General features: G+C 38.1%; 1 protein-coding gene across 1 annotated transcript in view; it reads left to right on the forward strand.

The window, feature by feature from the left end:
- Positions 1 to 24763, forward strand: part of LOC128660336 (ATP-binding cassette sub-family B member 5) — a 414907-nt gene that overhangs the window by 225793 nt on the left and 164351 nt on the right. Inside the window, exons 8-10 of the mRNA XM_053714135.1 lie at positions 2184 to 2375; positions 2460 to 2631; positions 2740 to 2864. Coding sequence (XP_053570110.1) covers positions 2184 to 2375; positions 2460 to 2631; positions 2740 to 2864 — 489 coding nt within the window. The remainder of the gene's footprint in view (positions 1 to 2183; positions 2376 to 2459; positions 2632 to 2739; positions 2865 to 24763) is intronic.

Below are 24763 nucleotides of genomic sequence, written 5' to 3' on the forward strand. Positions count from 1 at the left end.
ATGTACTATGTTTCTTTTTTCTGTACTTGTATTACTGCTGAAGTTTAGAAAGTAAAGAAAGTAAAGCAAAATAGGAGCCTCCTGTCTTGTCATAAAATCTTGCGCTTTTCAAAGTACAATGCTTTTTACTTCTTTGTCAGAGGTATGGGCGAGGTGGTGTCTTGGTCCTTATATAAAAGTTCTTACTGTCTAGACCACTGCAAATTCTCCCTCACACTTAGAGCAATGCAGACGGCAATCTGAGTACAAAAATGTAGATCACGACTCACTGACGTCCGGGCACCCCTGTTTTAGATGATTGATTTAAGAATTTCAAGGACTGCAAAGTTCTACCATCACAGTACAGTTTACATGTACTAAATCATATATTTGTTATTCTTTGTGAATGATCAATAGTTCACTGGAAAAGTATTGCTCTGTTTGATTTTGAACACAATTTGCACCTAATTTTATTACATTTTCTTAAAGGGACAGTAAAGTAAAAAAAAAAAAAAACTTTCATGATTAAAATAGGGCATGTAATTTTAAACAACTTTCCAATTTACTTTTTTTTTTTACCAATTTTGCTTTGTTCTCTTGGTATTCTTAGTTGAAAGCTAAATCTGGGAGGTTCATATGCTAGTTTCTTAGACCTTGAAGGCCGCCTCTAATCTGAAAGCATTTTGACAGTTTTTCACCACTAGAGGGCGTTAGTTCATGTGTTTCATGTAGATAACATTGAACTCAGGCACGTGAAGCTCCTAGGAGTCAGCACTGATTGGCTAAAAATGTAAGTCTGTCAAAAGAACTGAAATAAGGGGGCAGTTTGCAGAGGCTTAGATATAAGGTAATCAAAGAGGTAAAAAGTGTATGTTTATTACTGTGTTGGTTATGCAAAATTTCGGAATGGGTAATAAAGGAATTATCTACCTTTTTAAACAACAAAAATTCTGGTGTTTAATGTCCTTTTAATTCTGGCAAATTATAATTACGACTTTTCTACTTGTTTTCAGCATATGGATGATCACAGAGGCAGCTCTTTTGTTAGTGATATAAAATTCATATATGAGGCTTCATCTTTTTATTACCCATTAAACATGTTCCTATAATGTATTTCCTTTTTTTATTTAGTTAATAATTTATGTTTTATAGTTCAGTTGCACTACATTTTCAATAATAATGTGGAAACAAAGGAGAAGGAGGAGAAAGAGAGAAAGAAAAAAGAAAGAGAGAAAGGATAGAGAGAGGGAAGGTTGAGGGGCAGAAATAGATTTGAAAATAAAAAGAGCATGGGTGAGAGAGCAAAGAGACAATTGAGAGAGAGGGGTTGACAAGAGAAAATGAGAGAGTAAAGGAGACAGAGGGAAAAGGAAGATAGTGGAGAGAAAGAATACAGTTTATGGATAGCGAAGGGAGAGAGGAGTAGTTAAAAAAAAAAACAAATAGAATAAGAGTTGGAGAGACCAACAGAGACAGCATAGAAAACTGTGAAGGAAGAGAACAAAGTGAGGATTGAGAAAGAAAACAGAATTAAGAGGAGAGAACAGAGAGAGAATGAGGAGAAAATGAGAAAAAGAAAAGTGTTAAAAGAGAGGAGGGGGAGGGAGAGATGGAAAAGAGAAGAAAGTAAAGAGAGAGGAGGGAGTGGGAGAAATAAGGGGGAGAAAGAGAAGTGAGGAAGAGAAAGAAGATAAACAGAGAGAGAGAGAGAGAGAGAGAGAGAGAGAGAAGCAGAGAATGAGTGAAGAGAGAGGGGAAAGAGAGAATGGAAAGAAGAGGGAAAGGCGTGAAAGAAAAGAGGAAGAGAGGCCATAGGAAGAGGGTGAAGAGGGGGGACACAGAGTAGAGTTATAAAATAATCAATCTTACTAGCAGCTTATCACCTGTTGTTACAAAGCTGTGTCTTCTTGTGAACTGTAGGAGGGGAGCCTAGGAGATACTTGACAATAACCAGATTAAGCTCAGCCTAATTTTTCCTCTTGCTTGTTCTTACTGTCTGTGAAAACAAACAATACACATTTTTATGCCACGGCACAAGACCTTAGGTGGTCCAACTGCAGATAATTTAATATATATGCAATTAATTGTTTACAATTGTAATTAACAGTCAAAATCAGAATCCTTAATACACACATCATTATTGTGTTACTCTATTTACCGCTAAATATAAGTAACTTTTTCATTTATATCTTTTAACTCCACAGGTTCTCCTTATATTATGTAGGTATAGCAGCATTTGTTCTACTTGGTGGTTATGTGCAAGTTTCATTTTGGGTGTTGGCTGCTGCCAGACAGACCAGAAAAATGAGGAAAGCTTTTTTTCATTCAGTATTGTCTCAAGACATGAGCTGGTTTGATGTCACTAAATCTGGAGAACTAAATACCCGTCTTACTGAGTAAGAAACCTCTTTTACTTTTTGTTTGTTAAACGTAATAATTTTGTTTTGTATAATTGCTGATATCATGTTTTTTTTTACCAGAGACATAAATAAAATCAATGACGGAATTGGAGACAAAGTTGGTCATCTTTTCCAAAATATTTCAACATGTCTAACAGGTGTAATCATTTCTCTAGCGTATGGGTGGAAGCTCTCATTAGTTATGATGGCTACAAGTCCACTTGTAGCAATATCAACAGCAATATGCTCTAAGGTAAGGGATTATGGGTCTTCGTATTTATACTGTAAAACATGACATTAAAACAGATTTAATTATGTATTTATTTCTTATATTTACTCATTAGCATTTTTTTTATTACAGATGCTTGTCTCATTGACAAGTAAGGAACTGTCAGCTTATGCTAAAGCAGGGGCAGTGGCTGAAGAAGTGCTCTCATCTATACGCACTGTTGTGGCCTTTGGTGGACAGGAGAAAGAAATACAAAGGTTTGCATTTGACTTTATTATGTTCACAATTTGTTTGTAGGGTTGCCAGCTGTCCTCCACAAAAATGCTGGACAATCTACAGATGCTTGGGTACAATGGTAGGTGGAGTCACACAATGACTCCCCCAATCTTGATCCCTCCATGTATATTTTTCCAGGGCCGGCCTTTGGGCAAGGTGATCAAGGCGGCCACCTCGTTCCCCATGGTTAGGGGGCCCCGCCGCACCAGTTAAAACAAAAACAATACATTTTTTTGGACATTTTTTTTTTATTTTTAATTTTTTAAATTTAAATGTATTTTTTGGCACCATTTTTTTTATTTTGGGCGCAGGAGTGAGGAGGGCGGTGCGGTGCTAAGAGGGGAGGAGGCGGAGCACCAAGGCAGTCAGTCAAGTCAGCAGCAGAGTGGGGCCCGCTGGCCCTGGGGAATCGCAGACAGCGAGACGTGGTGAGTCAGTTACTGTCAAACAGTGGCCAGGAGTGGGACATATGCCAATTTCATTCTCAGTGAAGTCTAGTTATGCCCCTTATCTCACCTCTGTCAAAAATGAATGCGGGAGTTCCTTTTCAAATCAAAACCACCACATATTCCTCCCCAAGACCATAAACCTGTCTACACAAGACTGTACATCTGCAGCTGCTGGACTTATGCTCTATGTACATCATTTTACATTCAAAAACCTTCCCTTATTTTTTTTCCCACATGAAATAAAACATCAAGGTCCAAAGGATACAGTTCGGGAAACATTACAATATTGTAGTGAGGTGAGGGTATTATCCAGTCACCTTATTACTCATTACAATACATTTTGTGCACTAAGGCGACATACTGTGGTGTTTTAGTGGCCGTTCCTCCTCAGTAACACAGTTTTGTCTACATCAGGAGGAGAGCTGTCAATCACCAGCCTCCATTTCAAATTAGTAACCGACAATCCTTTGTGCCTTGTTCTGTGGCATTAAGAGTAGACAGTGATTGACAGTTCTTCTGAACAGGTTCTTTAACAGGCCGGGTCTTAATTTACTCAAATTACCCTCAATTTGTAGCTCATCCTTGGCAACTGGACAAGTAGAGACTAGAAAAGCCCGTTTTGTTTTGCAGTGGATTTCTTTTTGTGATGTTAGTTAATGTGACAAAATGACATAGGTAACTTTGTGCATACTATGAAATAATTAGAAAATTGCAAATGATTCTGGTAAAAAATAGTCATTCTGAGGTGTGTCTTGTTATTTAAATGTTTTTCAACTACTGCTTTGGTCGAATTTAAAAGCATTATTTAGCTGAGCTGGTTAGTTATTAACAGATATTTGCTGCATATCTTCACACGGCATTAACCTAATATAACATGTCACATACCTAACAAACGGCTAGTTTACGAGTTTTGCAGTATGAGTGAAAAAGCAGCGTTAAGGCTCATATTGCTGCTTTTTCACTACAGCTGGTATTACGAGTCTTGCAGGTTAAGGGGCACCGCACACTTATTTGGCCTTAACGCAAATTAGCTTACGCAATTTGCGTAAAGTCTTTTTTCAATGGGACTTCCACAGCGCCGGTATTACGAGTCTGCTTGGGAGGCCAAAAAGTGAGCGGTACACCCTATACCGTTAAGATCCATACCGTAAACTGAAAGTCAGTAGTTAAGAGTTTTACGCTACAAAGCTGTAACATAAAACTCATAACTAAAGTGCTAAAAAGTACACTAACACCCATAAACTACCTATTAACCCCTAAACCGAGGCCCTCCCACATCACAAACACTAAAATAAAATTATTAACCCCTTATCTCCCGCTCTGGACATCGCCGCCACTAGAATAAATATATTAACCCCTAAACCACTGTACTCCCGCCTAGCAAACACTAGTTAAATATTATTAACCCCTAATCTGCCGCCCCTAACATCGCCGCCACTTACCTACATTTATTAAACCCTAATCTGCCACCCCAACGTCGCCGTCACTATTCTAAATTTATTAACCCCTAAACATAAGTCTAACCCTAACCCTATCACCCCCTAACTTAAATATAATTAAAATAAATCTAAATAAAACCTACTATCATTACCTAAATAATTCCTTTTTAAAACTAAATACTTACCTGTAAAATAAACCCTAAGCTAGCTATAATATAACTAATAGTTACATTGTATCCAGCTTAGGGTTTATTTTTATTTCACAGGCAAGTTTGTATTTATTTTAACTAGGTAGAATAGTTACTAAATAGTTATTAACTATTTACTAACTACCTAGCTAAAATAAATACAAATTTCCCTGTAAAATAAAACCTAACCTGAGTTACACTAACACCTAACCTTACACTACAATTAAATAAATTACCTAAATTAAATACAATTACCTAAAATACAAAAAAACCCCACTAAATTACACAAAATAAAAAAATAAATTATCAGATATTTAAACTAATTACACCTAATCTAATACCCCTATGAAAATAAAAAAAGCCCTCCCAAAATAAAAAAAACCCAAGCCTAAACTAAACTAAACTACCAATAGCCTTTTGCAGGGCATTACCCCAAAGAAATTAGCTCTTTTACCTGTTAAAAAAATACAAACACCCCCCAACAGTAAAACCTACCACCCACACAACCAACCCCCCAAATAAAATCCTAACTAAAAAAACTAAGCTCCCCATTGCCCTGAAAAGGGCATTTGGATGGGCATTGCCCTTAAAAGGGCATTTAGCTCTTTTTCAGTTGCCCAAACCCTAATCTAAAAATAAAACCCACCCAATAAACCCTTAAAAAAACCTAACACTAACCCCCAAAGATCCACTTACAGTTTTGAAGACTGGACATCAAATCCTAAATGAAGCCGGGAGAAGTCTTCATCCAAGCGGCAAGAAGTCCTCAACGAAGCGGGGATAAGTCTTTATCCAACCCGGCAGAAGTGGTCCTCCAGATGGGCAGAAGTCTTCATCCAGATGGCATCTTCTATCTTATCCATCCGGCGTGGAGCAGGTCCATCTTCAAGACATCCGGCGCGGAGCATCCTCTTCAATCAAAGTCTTCTTCCAGAATGAAGGTTCCTTTAAGTGACGTCATCCAAGATTGTGTCCCTTGAATTCCGATTGGCAATCAGCCAATAGGATTGAGCTCGCATTCTATTGGCTGATTGGAACAGCCAATAGAATGCAAGCTCAATCCTATTGGCTGATTGGATCAGCTAAAAGGATTTTTTCACCTTTAATTCCGATTGGGTGATAGAATTCTATCAGCCAATCGGAATTCAAGGGATGCCATCTTGGATGACGTCACTTAAAGGAACCTTCATTATGGAAAAAGACTTTGATTGAAGAGGATGCTCCGTGCCAGATGTCTTGAAGATGGACCCGCTCCGCGCCGGATGGATGAAGATAGAAGATGCCGTCTGGAAGAAGACTTCTGCCCGTCTGGAGGACCACTTCTGCCGGCTTGGATGAAGACTTCTCCCAGCTTTGTTGAGGACTTCTTGCTGCTTGGAAGAAGACTACTCCGGGGTTCATTTAGGATGGATGTCTGGTCTTCAAAACTGTAAGTGGATCTTCGGGGGTTAGTGTAAGGTTTTTTTTAAGGGTTTATTGGGTGGGTTTTATTTTTAGATTAGGGTTTGGGCAATTGAAAAAGAGCTAAATGCCCTTTTAAGGGCAATGCCCATCCAAATGCCCTTTTCAGGGCAATGGGGAGCTTAGGTTTTTTTAGTTAGGATTTTATTTGGGGGGTTGGTTGTGTGGGTGGTGGTTTTTACTGTTGGGGGTGTTTGTATTTTTTTTACAGGTAAAACAGCTGATTTCTTTGGGGCAATGCCCCGCAAAAGGCCCTTTTAAGGGCTATTGGTAGTTTAGTTTAGGCTAGGGTTTTTTTTTTTATTTTGAGGGGTCTTTTTTTATTTTGATAGGGCTATTAGATTAGATGTAATTAGTTTAAATATCTGATCATTTCTTTTTTAAATTTGTGTAATTTAGTGTTTGTTTGTTTTTTTGTAATTTAGGTAATTGTATTTAATTTAGGTAATTTATTTAATTGTAGTGTAATGTTAGGTGTTAGTGTAACTCAGGTTAGGTTTTATTTTACAGGCAAATTTGTATTTATTTTAGCTAGGTAGTTAGTAAATAGTTAATAACTATTTAGTAACTATTCTACCTAGTTAAAAGAAATACAAACTTGTCTGTAAAATAAAAATTAACCCTAAGCTAGCTACAATGTAATGTGTAATGTAATGTGGTTTTTTTTACAGGTAAGTATTTAGTTTTAAATAGGAATAATTTAGGTAATAATAGTAGGTTTTATTTAGATATATTTTAATTATATTTAAGTTAGGGAGTATTAGGGTTAGGTTTAGACTTAGGGTTAGGGGGTTAATAAATTTAGTATAGTGGCGGCGACATTGGGGGCAGCAGATTAGGGGTTAATAACATTATGTAGGTGTCGGCAATGTTGTGGGCAGCAGATTAGGGGTTAATAAATATAATGTAGGTGTCTGCGATGTCCGGAGCGGCAGATTAGGGGTTAATAAATATAATGTAGGTGTCGGTGATGTTGGGGACGGCAGATTAGGGGTTAATAAGTGTAAGATTAGGGGTGTTTAGACTCTGGGTTCATGTTAGGGTGTTAGGTGTAAACATAACTTTTGTTTCCCCATAGGAATCAATGGGGCTGCGTTACTGAGAGCCGGCTCTCCCCATTGATGTCTATGGGGAAATTGTGCACGAGCACGTATAACCTTCTCACCGCTCACTTAAGCAGCGCTGGTATTGGAGTGCAGTATGGAGCGCAATTTTGCTCTACGCTGTTAACGCTGGGTTGAAAAAAAACCGTAATACCAGCACTGTAGGAAAGTGAGCGGTGAGAATAAACTGCAAGTCAGCAACGCACCCCTGTTACCGCACAACTCGTAATCTAGGCGTTTGTTTGCAATAGCTGCTTCCATGAAGCCGATGGGGAAGTGTGTCAGTGTGTGGGACTGGGACCAGGGGGAGGTGGACGCAGAGCAGGCGACGAGTAGAGTAGTCAGGGGCTGGCCAGGAGGTCAGATGTAGCATATGTAGCTAGCTTCACCACATGTATTTAACACTGCTATGTCACTATCTGCTGCACAAGGTACACTACTCTCTCCAGTGTGATGCTCACCACTTGTATTTAGGCTAGCACTGCTATGCCACTATCTACTGCACAAGGTACAATACTCTCTCCAATGTGATGCTCACCACATTTATTTAGCACTGCTGTGTCACTGGAGCTCACTGAGAAACAAGCAGAGTAGAAAAAGGGGGGGAGGAAATAAAAGCAAATCCTGCATACAGCTGCACTAGATGTGTTTTCAGCTTCTCCCATGTACGTCAGTGGAGAACTACTATTCCTGCAGTATGGAAGGTAAGCTAGGGTAAACTGTACATGGGAGAAGCTGAAAACACATCTAGTGCAGCTGTATGCAGGATAAGCTTTCATTCCCTCCCCTCCTTTTCTACTCTGCTTGTTTCAGTGAGCTCCAGTGTCACACCAGAGCTACAGGGAGTGCAGAATTATTAGGCAAATGAGTATTTTGACCACATCATCCTCTTTATGCATGTTGTCTTACTCCAAGCTGTATAGGCTCGAAAGCCTACTACCAATTAAGCATATTAGGTGATGTGCATCTCTGTAATGAGAAGGGGTGTGGTCTAATGACATCAACACCCTATATCAGGTGTGAATAATTATTAGGCAACTTCCTTTCCATTGGCAAAATGGGTCAAAAGAAGGACTTGACAGGCTCAGAAAAGTCAAAAATAGTGAGATATCTTGCAGAGGGATGCAGCACTCTTAAAATTGCAAAGCTTCTGAAGCGTGATCATCGAACAATCAAGCGTTTCATTCAAAATAGTCAATAGGGTCGCAAGAAGCGTGTGGAAAAACCAAGGCGCAAAATAACTGCCCATGAACTGAGAAAAGTCAAGCGTGCAGCTGCCAAGATGCCACTTGCCACCAGTTTGGCCATATTTCAGAGCTGCAACATCACTGGAGTGCCCAAAAGCACAAGGTGTGCAATATTTAGAGACATGGCCAAGGTAAGAAAGGCTGAAAGACGACCACCACTGAACAAGACACACAAGCTGAAACGTCAAGACTGGGCCAAGAAATATCTCAAGACTGATTTTTCTAAGGTTTTATGGACTGATGAAATGAGAGTGAGTCTTGATGGGCCAGATGGATGGGCCCGTGGCTGGATTGGTAAAGGGCAGAGAGCTCCAGTCCGACTCAGACGCCAGCAAGGTGGAGGTGGAGTACTGGTTTGGGCTGGTATCATCAAAGATGAGCTTGTGGGGCCTTTTTGGGTTGAGGATGGAGTCAAGCTCAACTCCCAGTCCTACTGCCAGTTTCTGGAAGACACCTTCTTCAAGCAGTGGTACAGGAAGAAGTCTGCATCCTTCAAGAAAAACATGATTTTCATGCAGGACAATGCTCCATCACACGCGTCCAAGTACTCCACAGCGTGGCTGGCAAGAAAGGGTATAAAAGAAGAAAATCTAATGACATGGCCTCCTTGTTCACCTGATCTGAACCCCATTGAGAACCTGTGGTCCATCATCAAATGTGAGATTTACAAGGAGGGAAAAGAGTACACCTCTCTGAACAGTGTCTGGGAGGCTGTGGTTGCTGCTGCACGCAATGTTGATGGTGAACAGATCAAAACACTGACAGAATCCATGGATGGCAGGCTTTTGAGTGTCCTTGCAAAGAAAGGTGGCTATATTGGTCACTGATTTGTTTTTGTTTTGTTTTTGAATGTCAGAAATGTATATTTGTGAATGTTGAGATGTTATATTGGTTTCACTGGTACAAATAAATAATTGAAATGGGTATATATTTGTTTTTTGTTAAGTTGCCTAATAATTATGCACAGTAATAGTCACCTGCACACACAGATATCCCCCTAAAATAGCTATAACTAAAAACAAACTAAAAACTACTTCCAAAACTATTCAGCTTTGATATTAATGAGTTTTTTTGGTTCATTGAGAACATGGTTGTTGTTCAATAATACAATTAATCCTCAAAAATACAACTTGCCTAATAATTCTGCACTCCCTGTAAATAAATGTAGTGAGCATCACATTGGAGAGAGTATTGTAAAATGTGCAGTAGATAGTGACATAGCAGTGCTAAATACAAGTGTCGAGCATCACACTGGAGAGAGTAGTGTACCTTGTGCAGCAGATAGTGACATATCAGTGCTAAATACATGTGGTGAGCATCACACTGGAGAGAGTATTGTACCGTGTGCAGCAGATAGTGACATAGCAGTGCTAAATACATGTGGTGAGCATCAGATTGAAAAGAGTATTGTACCTTGTGCAGCAGATAGTGACATAGCAGTGCTAAATACAAGTGGTGAGCATCACACTAGAGAGAGTATTGTACCTTCTTCAGCAGATAGTGACATAGCAGTGCTAAATACAAGTGGTGAGTATCAGATTGAAGAGAGTATTGTACCTTGTGCAGCAGATAGTGACTTAGTAGTGCTAAATACATGTGGTGAGCATCACACTAGAGAGAGTAGTGTACCTTGTGCAGCAGATAGTGACATAGCAGTGCTAAATACATGTGGTGAGTATCACACTGGAGAGAGTATTGTACCTTGTGCAGCAGATAGTGACATAGCAGTGCTAAATACATGTGGTGAGCATCAGATTGAAGAGAGTATGATACATTGTGCAGCAGATAGTGACATAGCAGTGCTAAATACAAGTGGTGAGCATCACACTGGAGAGAGTATTGTACCTTGTGCAGCAGATAGTGACATAGCAGTGCTAAATACATGTGGTGAGCAGCAGATTGAATAAGAGAACAGCACCTCCTATTTAAACGTCAGACTGATTTACATAATTTATTAAACTCTGCGTACAGCTTTGATGTTTATTTGTTATAACACATCTGCAGTACACATATACAGAGTATATATATATATATATATATATATATATATATATATATATATATATATATATATATATATATATATAATATGTGTGTGAATAAATACATACACATATGAAAAATTGCAAAATTAGAAGGTGGGAAATACAAGTATGCTCTGTGATGTCATCTTGGTAATATCATCTTCAAGTAAATTTGTATAAGGTAATTTGGGGAGACAAGCTAAGAGGAGCACAAAGACTAAGGTTATAGTATATGAGGCTCATTTATCAAACTCCGTATGAAGCTTGAAGGGCTGTGTTTCTGGCGAGTCTGAAGACTCGCCAGAAACAGCAGTTATGAAGCAATGGTCTAAAGACCGCTGCTCCATAACCCTGTCCGCCTGCTCTGATGAGGCGGACAGGAATCGCCGCAATTCAATCCGATCGAATACGATCGGGTTGATTGACACCTCCTGCTGAGTCAGCAGGGGGCGGCGATGCACCAGCAGCTCTTGTGAGCTGCTGGTGCAATGCTGAATACAGAGAACGTATTGCTTTCCGCATTCAGCGAGGTCTTGCGGACCTGATCCGCACTGTCGGATCAGGTCCGCAAGACCTTTCATAAATAGGCCTCTATGTGTTTAAAGAGTTTCTGATGCTAATGAAGCTGGTTTTTTTTTTTTCTGTATTTCTTGTGATACATTTGTGGCATGGACCATTAATATGTGGTATGGCAAGTGCTTTGATTTCTGTGACATCCAAAAATAATACATCCCACTGTTGTGATAAATTCAATTTACTTTTATATACTTATCAATCTCAATTTGACCATTAGACCTTGACTTAAATGTGTCCACCACTAAAATGGATTGTGTGTATGTGAGAGTGTGTGTGTGTGAACTATCTGTGTGTGTGTATGGGGGGGGCTATCTGTGTGGGGGGGCTATCTGCGTGTGTGTGTTGGGCTATCTGTTTGTGTGTGTGTGTGGGCTATCTGCTTGTGTGTGTATGTGTGTGGGCTATCTGTGTGTGTGTGGGCTATCTGCTTGTGTGTGTATGTGTGTGGGCTATCTGTGTGTGTGGGGGGCTATCTGTTTGTGTGTGTGTGGGGGCTATCTGTTTGTGTGTGTGGGGGGGGCTATCTGTTTTTGTATGGGGGGGCGGCTATCTGTGTGTGTGTGTGTGGGCTATCTGTGTATGTGTCTGAGTGTGTGGATGTATGTGTATATAAGAAACTATGGTTAATGTAAGGAACGCCTAAGACAAAGGCCAGGTCAAAGACAAAGGTGCAAGTGCAGGTCAACAAAAATATATATTAAAATATTTAATAACAAGTAATCAGAACATATATATTAAAAACATATAATTCATGGATCCATGATGCATTAAAACAATGATTAAAACCAAATGTACATAAAGGCTATATATTACAGAGCTCAAATATAGATACTGGGTGACAATGTGTCTCAAGGTGACATTGTGTATATAAAGTGCAATGTGGTCCCTAAGGATCTGTGTAGTGTAACAATATAAAACAAAAACAATAATATATATATATAAATATATATAAAACATTAATTGGAGAAGCACATGTGAGCAACCAAGTCCAATGTTCCAATCAAGTGGTGAAAGTTCCTAATGATCCAAGTGATCCAAATGTGATGATGTAATCCAAACGAAAAAAAATAAAAATGTAAAAAGAAAATTAAAAACCAAAAATTGTGGACAAAAAATGTGAAAACACAATCAGTGGTGGATAACGAGTGTGGTAAGCAATTGCTCAAAATAAAATTCAAAGCCAATGAATAAGAAATAATAAAAAAGAAAAATATGGACCAATAGTATCTTGTAGTGATCAATAAAAAACAGAATATTCCATAACCTGTTAAAGAAAGAAATAATACAACATAGAGCAGTATCGTTTAGGAATGCCTCTAGATAATAAGAATATAACTCACAATATATGCCAACGCGTTTCGGCCCACCAATAGGGCCTTTTTCAAGACTGATATATGGTAGGTGAGATAGCTCATTTTATACCTATGAAGATTAACCTAATGGCACTAAATGTGCCTGAATGCGCCAAAATGGTGACCCCATGACCCGGAAATTGTTACTAAAACCGGATATGTAGGAATGACCTTATGGTTACAATATAATAAGACTCTACAATCGTTGGTTAACTGTTGTTATTATTTATATCTCGTTGGTTGTAATATGTGATAAGTCATATGTTACTATGTACTCCTTACCGCTGTTATAAGAACCTGTTGATGTTGAAACTGGAAGTACGGTATTTTCGCTAGACCGGATGTTGTCTAGTGTAAACCGGAAGTGAGCTCTTAGTGTTAAGACCGGATGTTGTCTGGTATAAACCGGAAGTGAGCTCTTAGTGTTGAAACCGGAAGTGCAATATTTTCGCTAAACCGGATGTGAGCTTTTTCGCCAGACCGGATGTTGACTAAATGACCGGAAATAGTCACACCACTGTTGTTTCTGGTTTCAAATTCGTTTGCTATTCTGTTTAGGATGTAAGATCAATCGTAAAAAATAGAAAGGGTATTGTTTGGATCCAATGAGACTTGTAGACATCAGGGACCCGAAATCAAATGGTCACAAGAGTCAGATCGAATTTATTTCCAGTGGAGACTGGAGGGGGTGCTACCCTTACTTCCAGTTTCGATGTATGCAAGCTGCTTTCTGTGTGAAGAACAAGTTCAAAATAGTGTAGTATATTTATTGGAGAGGTTCACAATATAAATATTAGGAGATTATGAATGCTAATATACAGTTAGAAAGGTAGAAAGTATTCCTGTTATAAACCATGCGTAAATCTGTGAAACTCCTTATAGGGAGTGGCCTATAAGTTATTGTTTTGCCACAAACTTCCTGTAGACGAAGTGTAAATACTCGGTCTACGTATCATTAAAGCGATATATAAAAATTGTTGGATGGTCTGGGAGAAGATCTGACTGAATAAGATCTGACTAAGTAAGATTACTAGTCACTTCATTGTTTTAAAAAGGATGTGGAATGAATTCCTTCCTCGAGTGTCAGACATATAATGATGTTGTCTATTATATCCTAACTTGCTCATTGTTTCCTGGGATTCACATAAACCTATGTCTTGGTCGCAGATCCAGACTGCTAGACAAGTGTGGGTGAGGATGTATAAGGGGAATGGAAGGGCTTGGGTGAAGCTGTATATAACGATAAAGGTTATAACTATGGACATTAGTGAAAGAGATCTTATATAATGGAACTATTCAATGACTGATGTATCTTGATATAGATACTCGAAATCAAATACGATAGACCCTGTTAATCGTTGTGATGGTGCCAATGTTCAGTCACCAACCCAAATATTGTCTCCATGTAACCCATCTTATTATGGAAACAACAGTCTGGGTTGTCTAGGATTAGATAACATTTTTGGATGAATATTTCAATCCTTATTATGATTGAATGCTAGCTGGTCCTAGAGATGTGTGAGAATGAGACCTTGATGGGTGTTAGCATCTTATTCTATTGTGTTAAGATGTATAAGGGTATCCTATGAAATGTAAGTATATGAAGGGACCATAAAACCAAGAGGACTCTATTTCAGATATAATAGATGTGATAAGTCCTCTTTGTTGTTGAGGCCCTTTGGGTAGAGGCAATTGAGTTAAAAAATCCATCTGGATTCTGATACAAGAAGTTTCTTCTCGTAGTCACCACCTCTCCAATTGGGTCTCACCAATTGTATCCCATAGTAACTGAGATCTTTCAAATCACTTTTATGGTGAATAGTAAAATGTCTGTACATAGCAGTTTCTGTGTTGCCATGTTCAACCTGTAGAATATGCTCACGTATTCTGTCTCTCAGTAATCTTGAGGTTTGGCCCACATACTGCAGTCCACAGCTGCACTGTACTCTATAAATTAAAAAAGTGGATTGGTGCGCGCTAAGGATGGTATTGCTAAACACTTACTCTAAAGATACAATCTCTGCTTGTATCAGACACAAGGAAATGACCAATAATGAAGCCTAAGCCTCAAGATAGAGAAAGTGCGCTATCAAGCTAAAAGTATACACACCACATTAAAAGATATTTAAATTTATTTAAATACAAATTACATAAAAACATATATAGAAATTAGCGGTAGGGACGTCTCCCTTGGATAAAAAATCAGTAGTCCGTGCAAATATTTGCAAATAGCAGCTAACAATTAATAGGATGTAAATAAATGTTAAAAAACAATCATAATCTTAAATGTATGGCATAACACTGATAATAATCATAAAAGCAAGGATTATTAATAAAAACAAGCACCAAGTCCAGAAATATAATCTCAGTGCAGATGACCGTGTGCAAATGAGCATCAATATTGTAGCATTACGGCTAGAATTCGTAACAAATTGGTGCCACAAACAGATACAATGTACTGTACCGTGAGTTAAGAGGGTACTTGGAGGGTGTTACCGAGGAAAGGAAATCTTGCGGTCAAAAGCTTGGACCTCTGCTGTAGTGACTGCCGTTCCTGGAAAAATAGAAGTGTACAGACCTCTGCACATGTGAGTCGGCGTCTGACGTCACAAACCGCAAGATTTCCTTTCCTCGGTAACACCCTCCAAGTACCCTCTTAACTCACGGTACAGTACATTGTATCTGTTTGTGGCACCAATTTGTTACGAATTCTAGCCGTAATGCTACAATATTGATGCTCATTTGCACACGGTCATCTGCACTGAGATTATATTTCTGGACTTGGTGCTTGTTTTTATTAATAATCCTTGCTTTTATGATTATTATCAGTGTTATGCCATACATTTAAGATTATGATTGTTTTTTAACATTTATTTACATCCTATTAATTGTTAGCTGCTATTTGCAAATATTTGCACGGACTACTGATTTTTTATCCAAGGGAGACGTCCCTACCGCTAATTTCTATATATGTTTTTATGTAATTTGTCTATTTCATTTAATAAATTTAAATATCTTTTAATGTGGTGTGTATACTTTTAGCTTGATAGCGCACTTTCTCTATAAATTACACCTTTACTATTACATCTTATGAGGTCTTTGATGTTAAATTCCATCCCTGAGTGGTTAGATTTGTATTTCTTGATTTTTAGACCTCTCTTACATGCCTTGCAGCTTATGCATGGATAGAAACCCTTAACCTTCTTGCCGAATACATCTTTGACTCCTGTAGTTTGTGATAGTGGGACACTGGGTGACAGAATGTTCCTTAGATTCTCTGATTTTCTATAGATGAATCTGGGTCTATTTGCCAGTGTTTCACCTATGGTGTCATCATTCTTCAGTAGGTACCAGTTTCTCTCGATTATTTTCTCTATCAGATGTCTATTTTCACTATATTTGGTTATAAATGCTACATCTATAGAGTCATTGTCGTTTGGGATATTGAACTTCTTATCCTTATATTGTAGCAGTTCCTTACGATCTCTTTTTCTGACTTCTTCAATCTCTCTGTTTAGTGTCTCTTCTTCATATCCTCTTTCCAGGAACCGTACTTTGAGAGTCTTGGCTTGTTTCTCCCATAATTCAGGGTCAGAACAGTTCTTTTTGAGCCAGAGTAACTGCCCTTTTGGGATATTCCGTTTCCACCTGGTATGGTGGCAGCTGTTGATATGTATGTAGTTGCTGCAGTCCACAGGTTTGAAATATGTTGAAGTCTTTATTATATTATATTCAACAGTAACACAGATGGTGTGTTCCAGATCTTCTTTCGTGCCCTTCCATATCATTAGGATGTCATCTATGTATCGATGGTAGGAGACCAGGTCCGCGCCTGCTGTGCAAGATTCCCAGAAAATCTTTTCCCATTTGCCCATGTACAAATTGGTGTAGCTAGGCGTGAACCTGGTCCCCATGGCTTTGCCACAAAGCTGTTTATAGAATATACCATTGTGGTTGAAATAGTTGTGCGTTAGGATATAAGTGATCCCATCTAGGATGAATTTTCTTCTGGGTTTCAGATATGGTGGCATCCTTGTTCAGAAAGTATTGTACCGCCTCTACACCTCCTTCATGTGGTATACTGGTGTAGAGGGAAGCTACATCACAGGTGACGAGTAGATATCCCTCTTCCCAATTGATGTTATATAAAATATTTAATACTTGAGTTGAATCACGTATGTAAGAGGGTAAAGTCACAACATATTTTTGAAGGTTCTTATCTAAATATTCCGATAAGTTGCTTGATAAGGATCCGATACCGGATATGATAGGTCTTCCTGGTGGTCAGTGAAGTGACTTGTGGATCTTGGGGAGGTATTAGAACACTGGAGTGATGGGATATTTGATTCCTATGTATCAGAATTCTTTGCTGTTTAATATGTTCTTCTCGTTAGCCTCCCCCAAGATCCGATCAATTTCTTTCTTAAACTCAACCACAGGGTTACTTCTTAGGACTTCATATGTCTCTTTATGAGACAAGATCCTGGTGCATTCTGCATCGTAGTCCTCCTGATTGAGGATTACGATGCCCCCTCCCTTATCTGCAGGTCTAATGGCTAGACCCTTGTTCTTCTCCAGAGTTTTGATGGTTTGGATTTGGTTTCTTGATAGGTTCTGTTTATGCTTGGTAAGCTTGGTGTAATTCATATTCTTCAATTCGTTGCACACTATGGTCTCAAATGACTCAATCGCGTTCCCTTTGCTCACTATTGGATAGAACGTGGATTTTGGCTTGAGATCCGTGTGTTGATAGTGGTCCATGTTGAATTGTGTGTCAGTGATATTGGCTCTCAGTTGGTGTTCCAAAGGTGACCTCATGAAGTGTCGTTTTAACGTTAATTTCCTTACGAATTCCTTAACGTTAATAAATGTCTCAAACTTATTAAGACTCTTAGAAGGGGTGAAGGAAAGCCCATAGTTCAGAATGGAGTTCTTTTGTTCTGACAGAATGGTAGAGCTGAGGTTATATATCCTTTTAGTCTTGTTGTTCGCATCCATCACCTTGATGTCTCCCCGTTTCCTGTCTCCATTCACTCTCTTTCCACCTCTCTTCCCTCTGTGGTTTTTCTTTTTTTGGTTGGAATTTGGGGGTCGTCTGGATTTGACATCTTTATTTTTGTGGATGTTCTTTCCAGTTCCTTGGTGGTCTTCTGATGTGATTCTAAAAAATGATTTTTAGAAGTGGAGGCAATGGGACTGGCATCTGGGTTCCTGAAGCCTACTCTATTATTAGTGGTCTCATTCCCTTGTGTGCGGTCCGGACGTGGGGTCTTCCATTCTGTGACATCTTTATGAGGTCTTGTGTATGGTGTGTTCAGGTTGTCCTTCTGATACTGAAAGTCTTTATTATGATAATGGTTCTGATTGCCATTGAACCTTTATCCTTGGTCTCTATTCCCAGAATATTGATGATAACTGTTCCCATAAGAAGGTCTTTCGTTCCTAATCCATCTTGGAGATTGGTTGTATCCGTGTATTGTTCTGTTATCATGATTCCATCTAGGGGACTGGTTATATCCATAAGTGGACCTGCTTCCTTGATTTTATCTTGGGGGTGGGAGGTAGTCCCTATGGTAATATGGTCCCTCATTACTGGATTGATAGTATTCTCTATAGGGTTGTCTCTCATGGCTGGGTTGATAATTTTCCCTATTTCGTTGTCTCATCCTATAGTTCGAGTTGGTGTTCCTGTTCTCCTCCCAGTTAGCCCTCATTCTATTTTGGCGATGGGTATTCCATTGACCTCTATTTTGGTGTCTATTATGGGTCTGATTGTATGTGCCCCAACCTTGATTGTTATAGGGTGGTCTGTTGTCAGTGTAATCATAAGTGTCTCTTTGTATGTGTTGTTCTTTATTGTGGCCTTCTCTTTTGTGGAAGCGTGGCTGTGGTCTATCTTTTTTATGACTCACTATAGTCCACACCCCCTCATTCCCATGGGCGTTATTGTTTAGACCATCCTGTTGTGGATTCTCTATATTCTGTTCATTACTATTGTTACTTTCATTATTGCCCAGATTCCTCAAAAGATTGAGTTCCCTATTAAGTTTCTTACTTTTTTTCAATGTGATGTCTTCCCTAATCTTAGTGATTTTTTTTTTTTCAAAATGTTCAACATCACACACTCTATGAGGAAAGACATAACATTAGACATAAACATTCACATGCCTTCTGAAAATCCAGATGGTTCAGACAGGGTTGATTTTAGTTCCATTTTTAAAAACCTGGAAAAACCTCTCATCCAAGAAGTGAAAGATAACTTTGCTTAAAAAATGTTTAGAACTTAACATCATCCCCAAAGGATTAATAGTTAGGAAAGAATGTGCCTTCCAAACTGAAAATCAAGATTTCACCAAAAAATGGGCAGAAACACTAATTACAGCATATAGGTCACTCATGCAAGCTATCATAGAACACAGAGAGGCCATATTACAACAGGTAGACAATGACATTAAAAAGAATGAAGATGGTCTGATAGGACCAGATGGCTTAGTCATTGAGACCAAAGAAATCTTAGATAAGAAGGAGAATCTTGACAAAAAAATCACTAAGATTACGGAAGACATCCTAATAGGGAACTCAATCTTTTGAGGAATCTGGGCAATAATGAAAGTAACAATAGTAATGAACAGAATATAGAGAATCCACAACAGGATGGTCTAAGCAATAATGCTCATGGGAATGAGGGGGTGTGGACTATAGTGAGTCATAAAAAAGATAGACCACAGCCACGCTTCCACAAAAGAGAAGGCCACAATAAAGAACAACACATACAAAGAGACACTTATGATTACACTGACAACAGACCACCCTATAACAATCAAGGTTGGGGCACATACAATCAGACCCATAATAGACACCAAAATAGAGGTCAATGGAATACCCATCGCCAAAATAGAATGAGGGCTAACTGGGAGGAGAACAGGAACACCAACTCGAACTATAGGATGAGACAACGAAATAGGGAAGATTATCAACCCAGCCATGAGAGACAACCCTATAGAGAATACTATCAATCCAGTAATGAGGGACCATATTACCATAGGGACTACCTCCCACCCCCAAGATGGAATCAAGGAAGCAGGTCCACTTATGGATATAACCAGTCCCCTAGATGGAATCATGATAACAGAACAATACACGGATACAACCAATCTCCAAGATGGATTAGGAATGAAAGACCTTCTTATGGGAACAGTTATCATCAATATTCCAGGAATAGAGACCAAGGATAAAGGTTCAATGGCAATCAGAACCATTATCCTAATAAAGACTTTCAGTATCAGAAGGACACACTGAACACACCATACACAAGACCTCATAAAGATGTCACAGAATGGAAGACCCCACGTCCGGACCGCACACAAGGGAATGAGACCACTAATAATAGAGTAGGCTTCAGGAACCCAGATGCCAGTCCCATTGCCTTCACTTCTAAAAATCATTTTTTAGAATCACATCAGAAAACCACCAAGGAACTGGAAAGAACATCCACAAAAAGAAATATGTCAAATCCAGACGACCCCCAAATTCCAACCAAAAAATGAAAAACCACAGAGGGAAGAGAGGTGGAAAGAGAGTGAATGGAGACAGGAAACGGGGAGACATCAAGGTGACGGATGCGAACAACAAGACTAAAGGGATATATAACCTCAGCTCTACCATTCTGTCAGAACAGGAGAACTCCATTCTGAACTATGGGCTTTCCTTCGCCCCTTCTAAGAGTCTTAATAAGTTTGAGACATTTATTAACGTTAAGGAATTCGTAAGGAAATTAACGTTAAAACGACACTTCATGAGGTCACCTTTGGAACACCAACTGAGAGCCAATATCACTGACACACAATTCAACATGGACCACTATCAACACACGGATCTCAAGCCAAAATCCACGTTCTATCCAATAGTGAGCAAAGGGAACGTGATTGAGTCATTTGAGACCATAGTGTGCAACGAATTGAAGAATATGAATTACACCAAGCTTACCAAGCATAAACAGAACCTATCAAGAAACCAAATCCAAACCATCAAAACTCTGGAGAAGAACAAGGGTCTAGTCATTAAACCTGCAGATAAGGGAGGGGGCATCGTAATCCTCAATCAGGAGGACTACGATGCAGAATGCACCAGGATCTTGTCTCATAAAGAGACATATGAAGTCCTAAGAAGTAACCCTGTGGTTGAGTTTAAGAAAGAAATTGATCGGATCTTGGGGGAGGCTAACGAGAAGAACATATTAAACAGCAAAGAATTCCGATACATAGGAATCAAATATTCCATCACTCCAGTGTTCTAATACCTCCCCAAGATCCACAAGTCACTTCACTGACCACCAGGAAGACCTATCATATCCGGTATTGGATCCTTATCAAGCAAATTATCGGAGTATTTAGATAAGAACCTTCAAAAATATTTTGTGACTTTACCCTCTTACATACGTGATTCAACTCAAGTATTAAATATTTATATAACATCAATTGGGAAGAGGGATATCTACTCGTCACCTGTGATGTAGCTTCCCTCTACACCAGTATACCACATGAAGGAGGTGTAGAGGCGGTACAATACTTTCTGAACAAGGATGCCACCATACCTGAAACCCAGAAGAAATTCATCCTATATGGGATCACTTATATCCTAACGCACAACTATTTCAACCACAATGGTATATTCTATAAACAGCTTTGTGGCAAAGCCATGGGGACCAGGTTCGCGCCTATCTACACCAATTTGTACATGGGCAAATGGGAAAAGATTTTCTGTGAATCTTGCCCAGCAGGCTCGGACCTGGTCTCCTACCATCTAACCACCTAACATTTTCTATCCAAAATCGTATGTATTATTTATCTAGATTAGGTGTGTTAAGTTACCTTAGCTCTAGCGCCCTCTCATTAGAGTATTAGTTTGGTTTTATTATCTATTTGGGGGAGATAGTTGGAGAGTGGCATAGGTATCATCTTGGATTATAGCGCTGTATATTTTGTGTTTTTTCTGGTTCTTATTTCCTCCCTATATATAGCAGCTTAATCACACACTTATAATCTTAATTATCTATTGTATAGAGGATATACTTTCACTTTTGATTTAGAATTTTATACACTGATATTTCACTTAGATTAAATAATCACTACAACACCATACACCGATATGGAATCTGAACTGTTTTCATTTAGAGATAATTTACTATTAGAATTAAGTAACACAAAAATCACAGAAGAACGACCACAGAGTAACTTTTTAGATTTTAATCAACTTGTTAATGAATTAGAAAAATTAATGGTTAGAGAAATCAAGCAAAAAATGGAATTAGTTTTCTTAGATAAATATACGGATCTAGATCTGATACCCAGAGGACTTAAATTTAAAAAAGCTTATACTTTTTCATTACACCAAACACACCAACAAGAATGGGATTTAGTTTTAAAAGAAGCTTCACAAAGTTTGATAGGAATTTTAAAAAAATCACGGAAAGAAACTTTAGGTGAAATAAACACACAAATCACGGAATTTAAAAGTAAGTTAGAAACAAAAAGGGAACATCCTCAATTTATAGAGAGACAAAATAGTTTAGTAAACAAACTAACAGAGTTAAAACAAGATCTTTTAGATACCAAATGGAGGAAATTAGAAAGGGATAGGAATGATTTGCTAGAACAGAATAAAGAAAAAGAAAAAATGAAAACAGATAATGGAACCCCAGCACCAACCAATAGAAATAATTGGGATCAATCAAACTCAAGACAACAAGTTGGGGAATATAAACCACAAAGTTCATTTATAGAAAGAAATCACTATGAGACACGAAGGGAAAGAAATCCTAACAATGATCAATATGAAAGAGACTCATTTAATAAAAGACAATTTGAACACTATGACAACCACACAAATTGGAGAACTCATCCCAACCATAGGCCAAAACAACAATACAATTATGATTATAATCATAGAATATATCCATATAACACAAGTTCAAATTATAGAAGATTTCAAACAAATACAGACACTTACTTCAATGATAATAGACCGCAACATTATAGAAATTGGTATTCTAATGACTACCACAATCACCAAAAGAATCAGAGACCATTTAGGAATTTCCATCATAATCGAAGGTTTAATGAGAACTATTATGAAGAAAGACCACAGAGAGCAAGGAAAGATAGCTGGCATATAGAAACAAAGAACAGATTCTCTCCCCTCAATGAGGAAAATAATTTTTTAGAGAACAGCCCTCTGAGGGAGGGCACTTCAAAAGATCTTTTAGCCCTAGAGAAGAGAGAAAAATTATACACCCCGATAAATCAAAGGAAAAGACAACTAGAGGACAAAGAGGAGGAAAGAATAGAAGGAGAGGCAAAAAGAGTGAGGTAGAATCAGCAAACACAGGCATCTTTAACCTAAGTAATGAGAAATTAAATGATGATGAGAAAAGGGTACTCTCATTAGGAATGTCATTTGCCCCTACAACCACTCTAAATAAATTCAATACTCACATACATGTGAAACAATTCCTCAGGAAGCTAACACTAAAACGTTTTTTTATAAAAAATCCATTAGAGAAACAGATAAACCCTTCCAGATTTCCCCAAATTTCAACAGATATAAAAGATGATACCACACATACCAATCTTAAATTGAAATCAAAATTTTATCCGACGTTTGCAAAAGGCTCTAATTTAGAGACTTTTGAAAAAATGGTCCTCAAAGATCTAAAAGACAGTAATCCTAAAAAATTCAAACCAAATTTTAATTTGACAAAGAAAGATAGAGAAATTATCGAGAAGCTACAAAATAACAAACAAGTAGTCATAAAACCGGCAGATAAGGGAGGGGGGGTAGTAATTATGAGTAGGACCAACTATATTAATGAAGCAAATAGAATCCTTAATGATCCTAGGACATATAAAATATTAGACCTTAATCCAATAAAGAGAATTACGAAGAATTTACTTTCTATCTTGGAGGAAGGAAAGGATGGTGGGATTCTTAATGATAATGAATTTAAATTTTTATATCCAGAATATCCTCGTACCCCCATCTTTTACTTCCTGCCCAAGGTGCATAAGAACCTAGAAAACCCTCCCGGAAGACCAATCATTTCAGGAATTGGCTCCATTACATGTAATTTATCTAGGTATGTTGACATCTTTCTCCAAAAATACGTAAAAAATCTAAATACATATCTTAGGGATTCAACACAAGTGTTACAATTAGTAGAAAATATTAAGTGGGAGGAAAATCTAATTCTCGCAACAAGTGATGTTACATCACTATATACAGTTATAGACCACAGTAAAGGTCTCCAGGCAGTAGAAACCATTCTCAACCAAGATAAGAACATAAGTACACAACACAGTCAATTTATTATGAAAGGGATAAAATTTATTCTAGAAAATAACTATTTCGAATTTAATGGAAAATACTACTTACAGTTGGAAGGTACAGCGATGGGCACGAGGTTCGCGCCAAGTTATGCTAATATTTTCATGGGACACTGGGAGGATAATTTCCTCAGTACGCATGAATTTGGCGCGGACCTTGTGCTCTTCAAACGATATATAGACGACATTCTGATTGTATGAAGAGGTTCCGAAGAGAATCTAAAGCTATTCTTTCAAACAATGAACATCAATGACAGAGGCCTCCACTTTACCTATGAATACAGTAAAACATCCATTTCCTTTTTAGATTTAGAAATATATGTAGAAGAAGGTAATATTGAAACCAGAACATTCTTCAAAAAAGTAGATTGCAATAACTACATACATAAAAATAGCTGTCACCATGATAAATGGAAAGATAATATACCAACTGGACAGTTCCTTAGAATTAGAAAGAATTGTTCCAAACACACCGACTTCGAAACACAAATCAAGGTTCTACAACAAAGATTCTATGATAGAGGTTACTCAGAACAAGAAATCGAAGGAGCAATTAATAGAGCGACTATGACAGAAAGAAGTTCCCTTTTACAATATAAAAATAAAGATATACCCAAAGACATCGTTGAAAGGAATGAATATAATGTAGCCCTTATCACA

Source organism: Bombina bombina, chromosome 5, assembly GCF_027579735.1.
Source record: "Bombina bombina isolate aBomBom1 chromosome 5, aBomBom1.pri, whole genome shotgun sequence".
In the NCBI taxonomy this organism is placed as follows: Eukaryota; Metazoa; Chordata; class Amphibia; order Anura; family Bombinatoridae; genus Bombina; species Bombina bombina.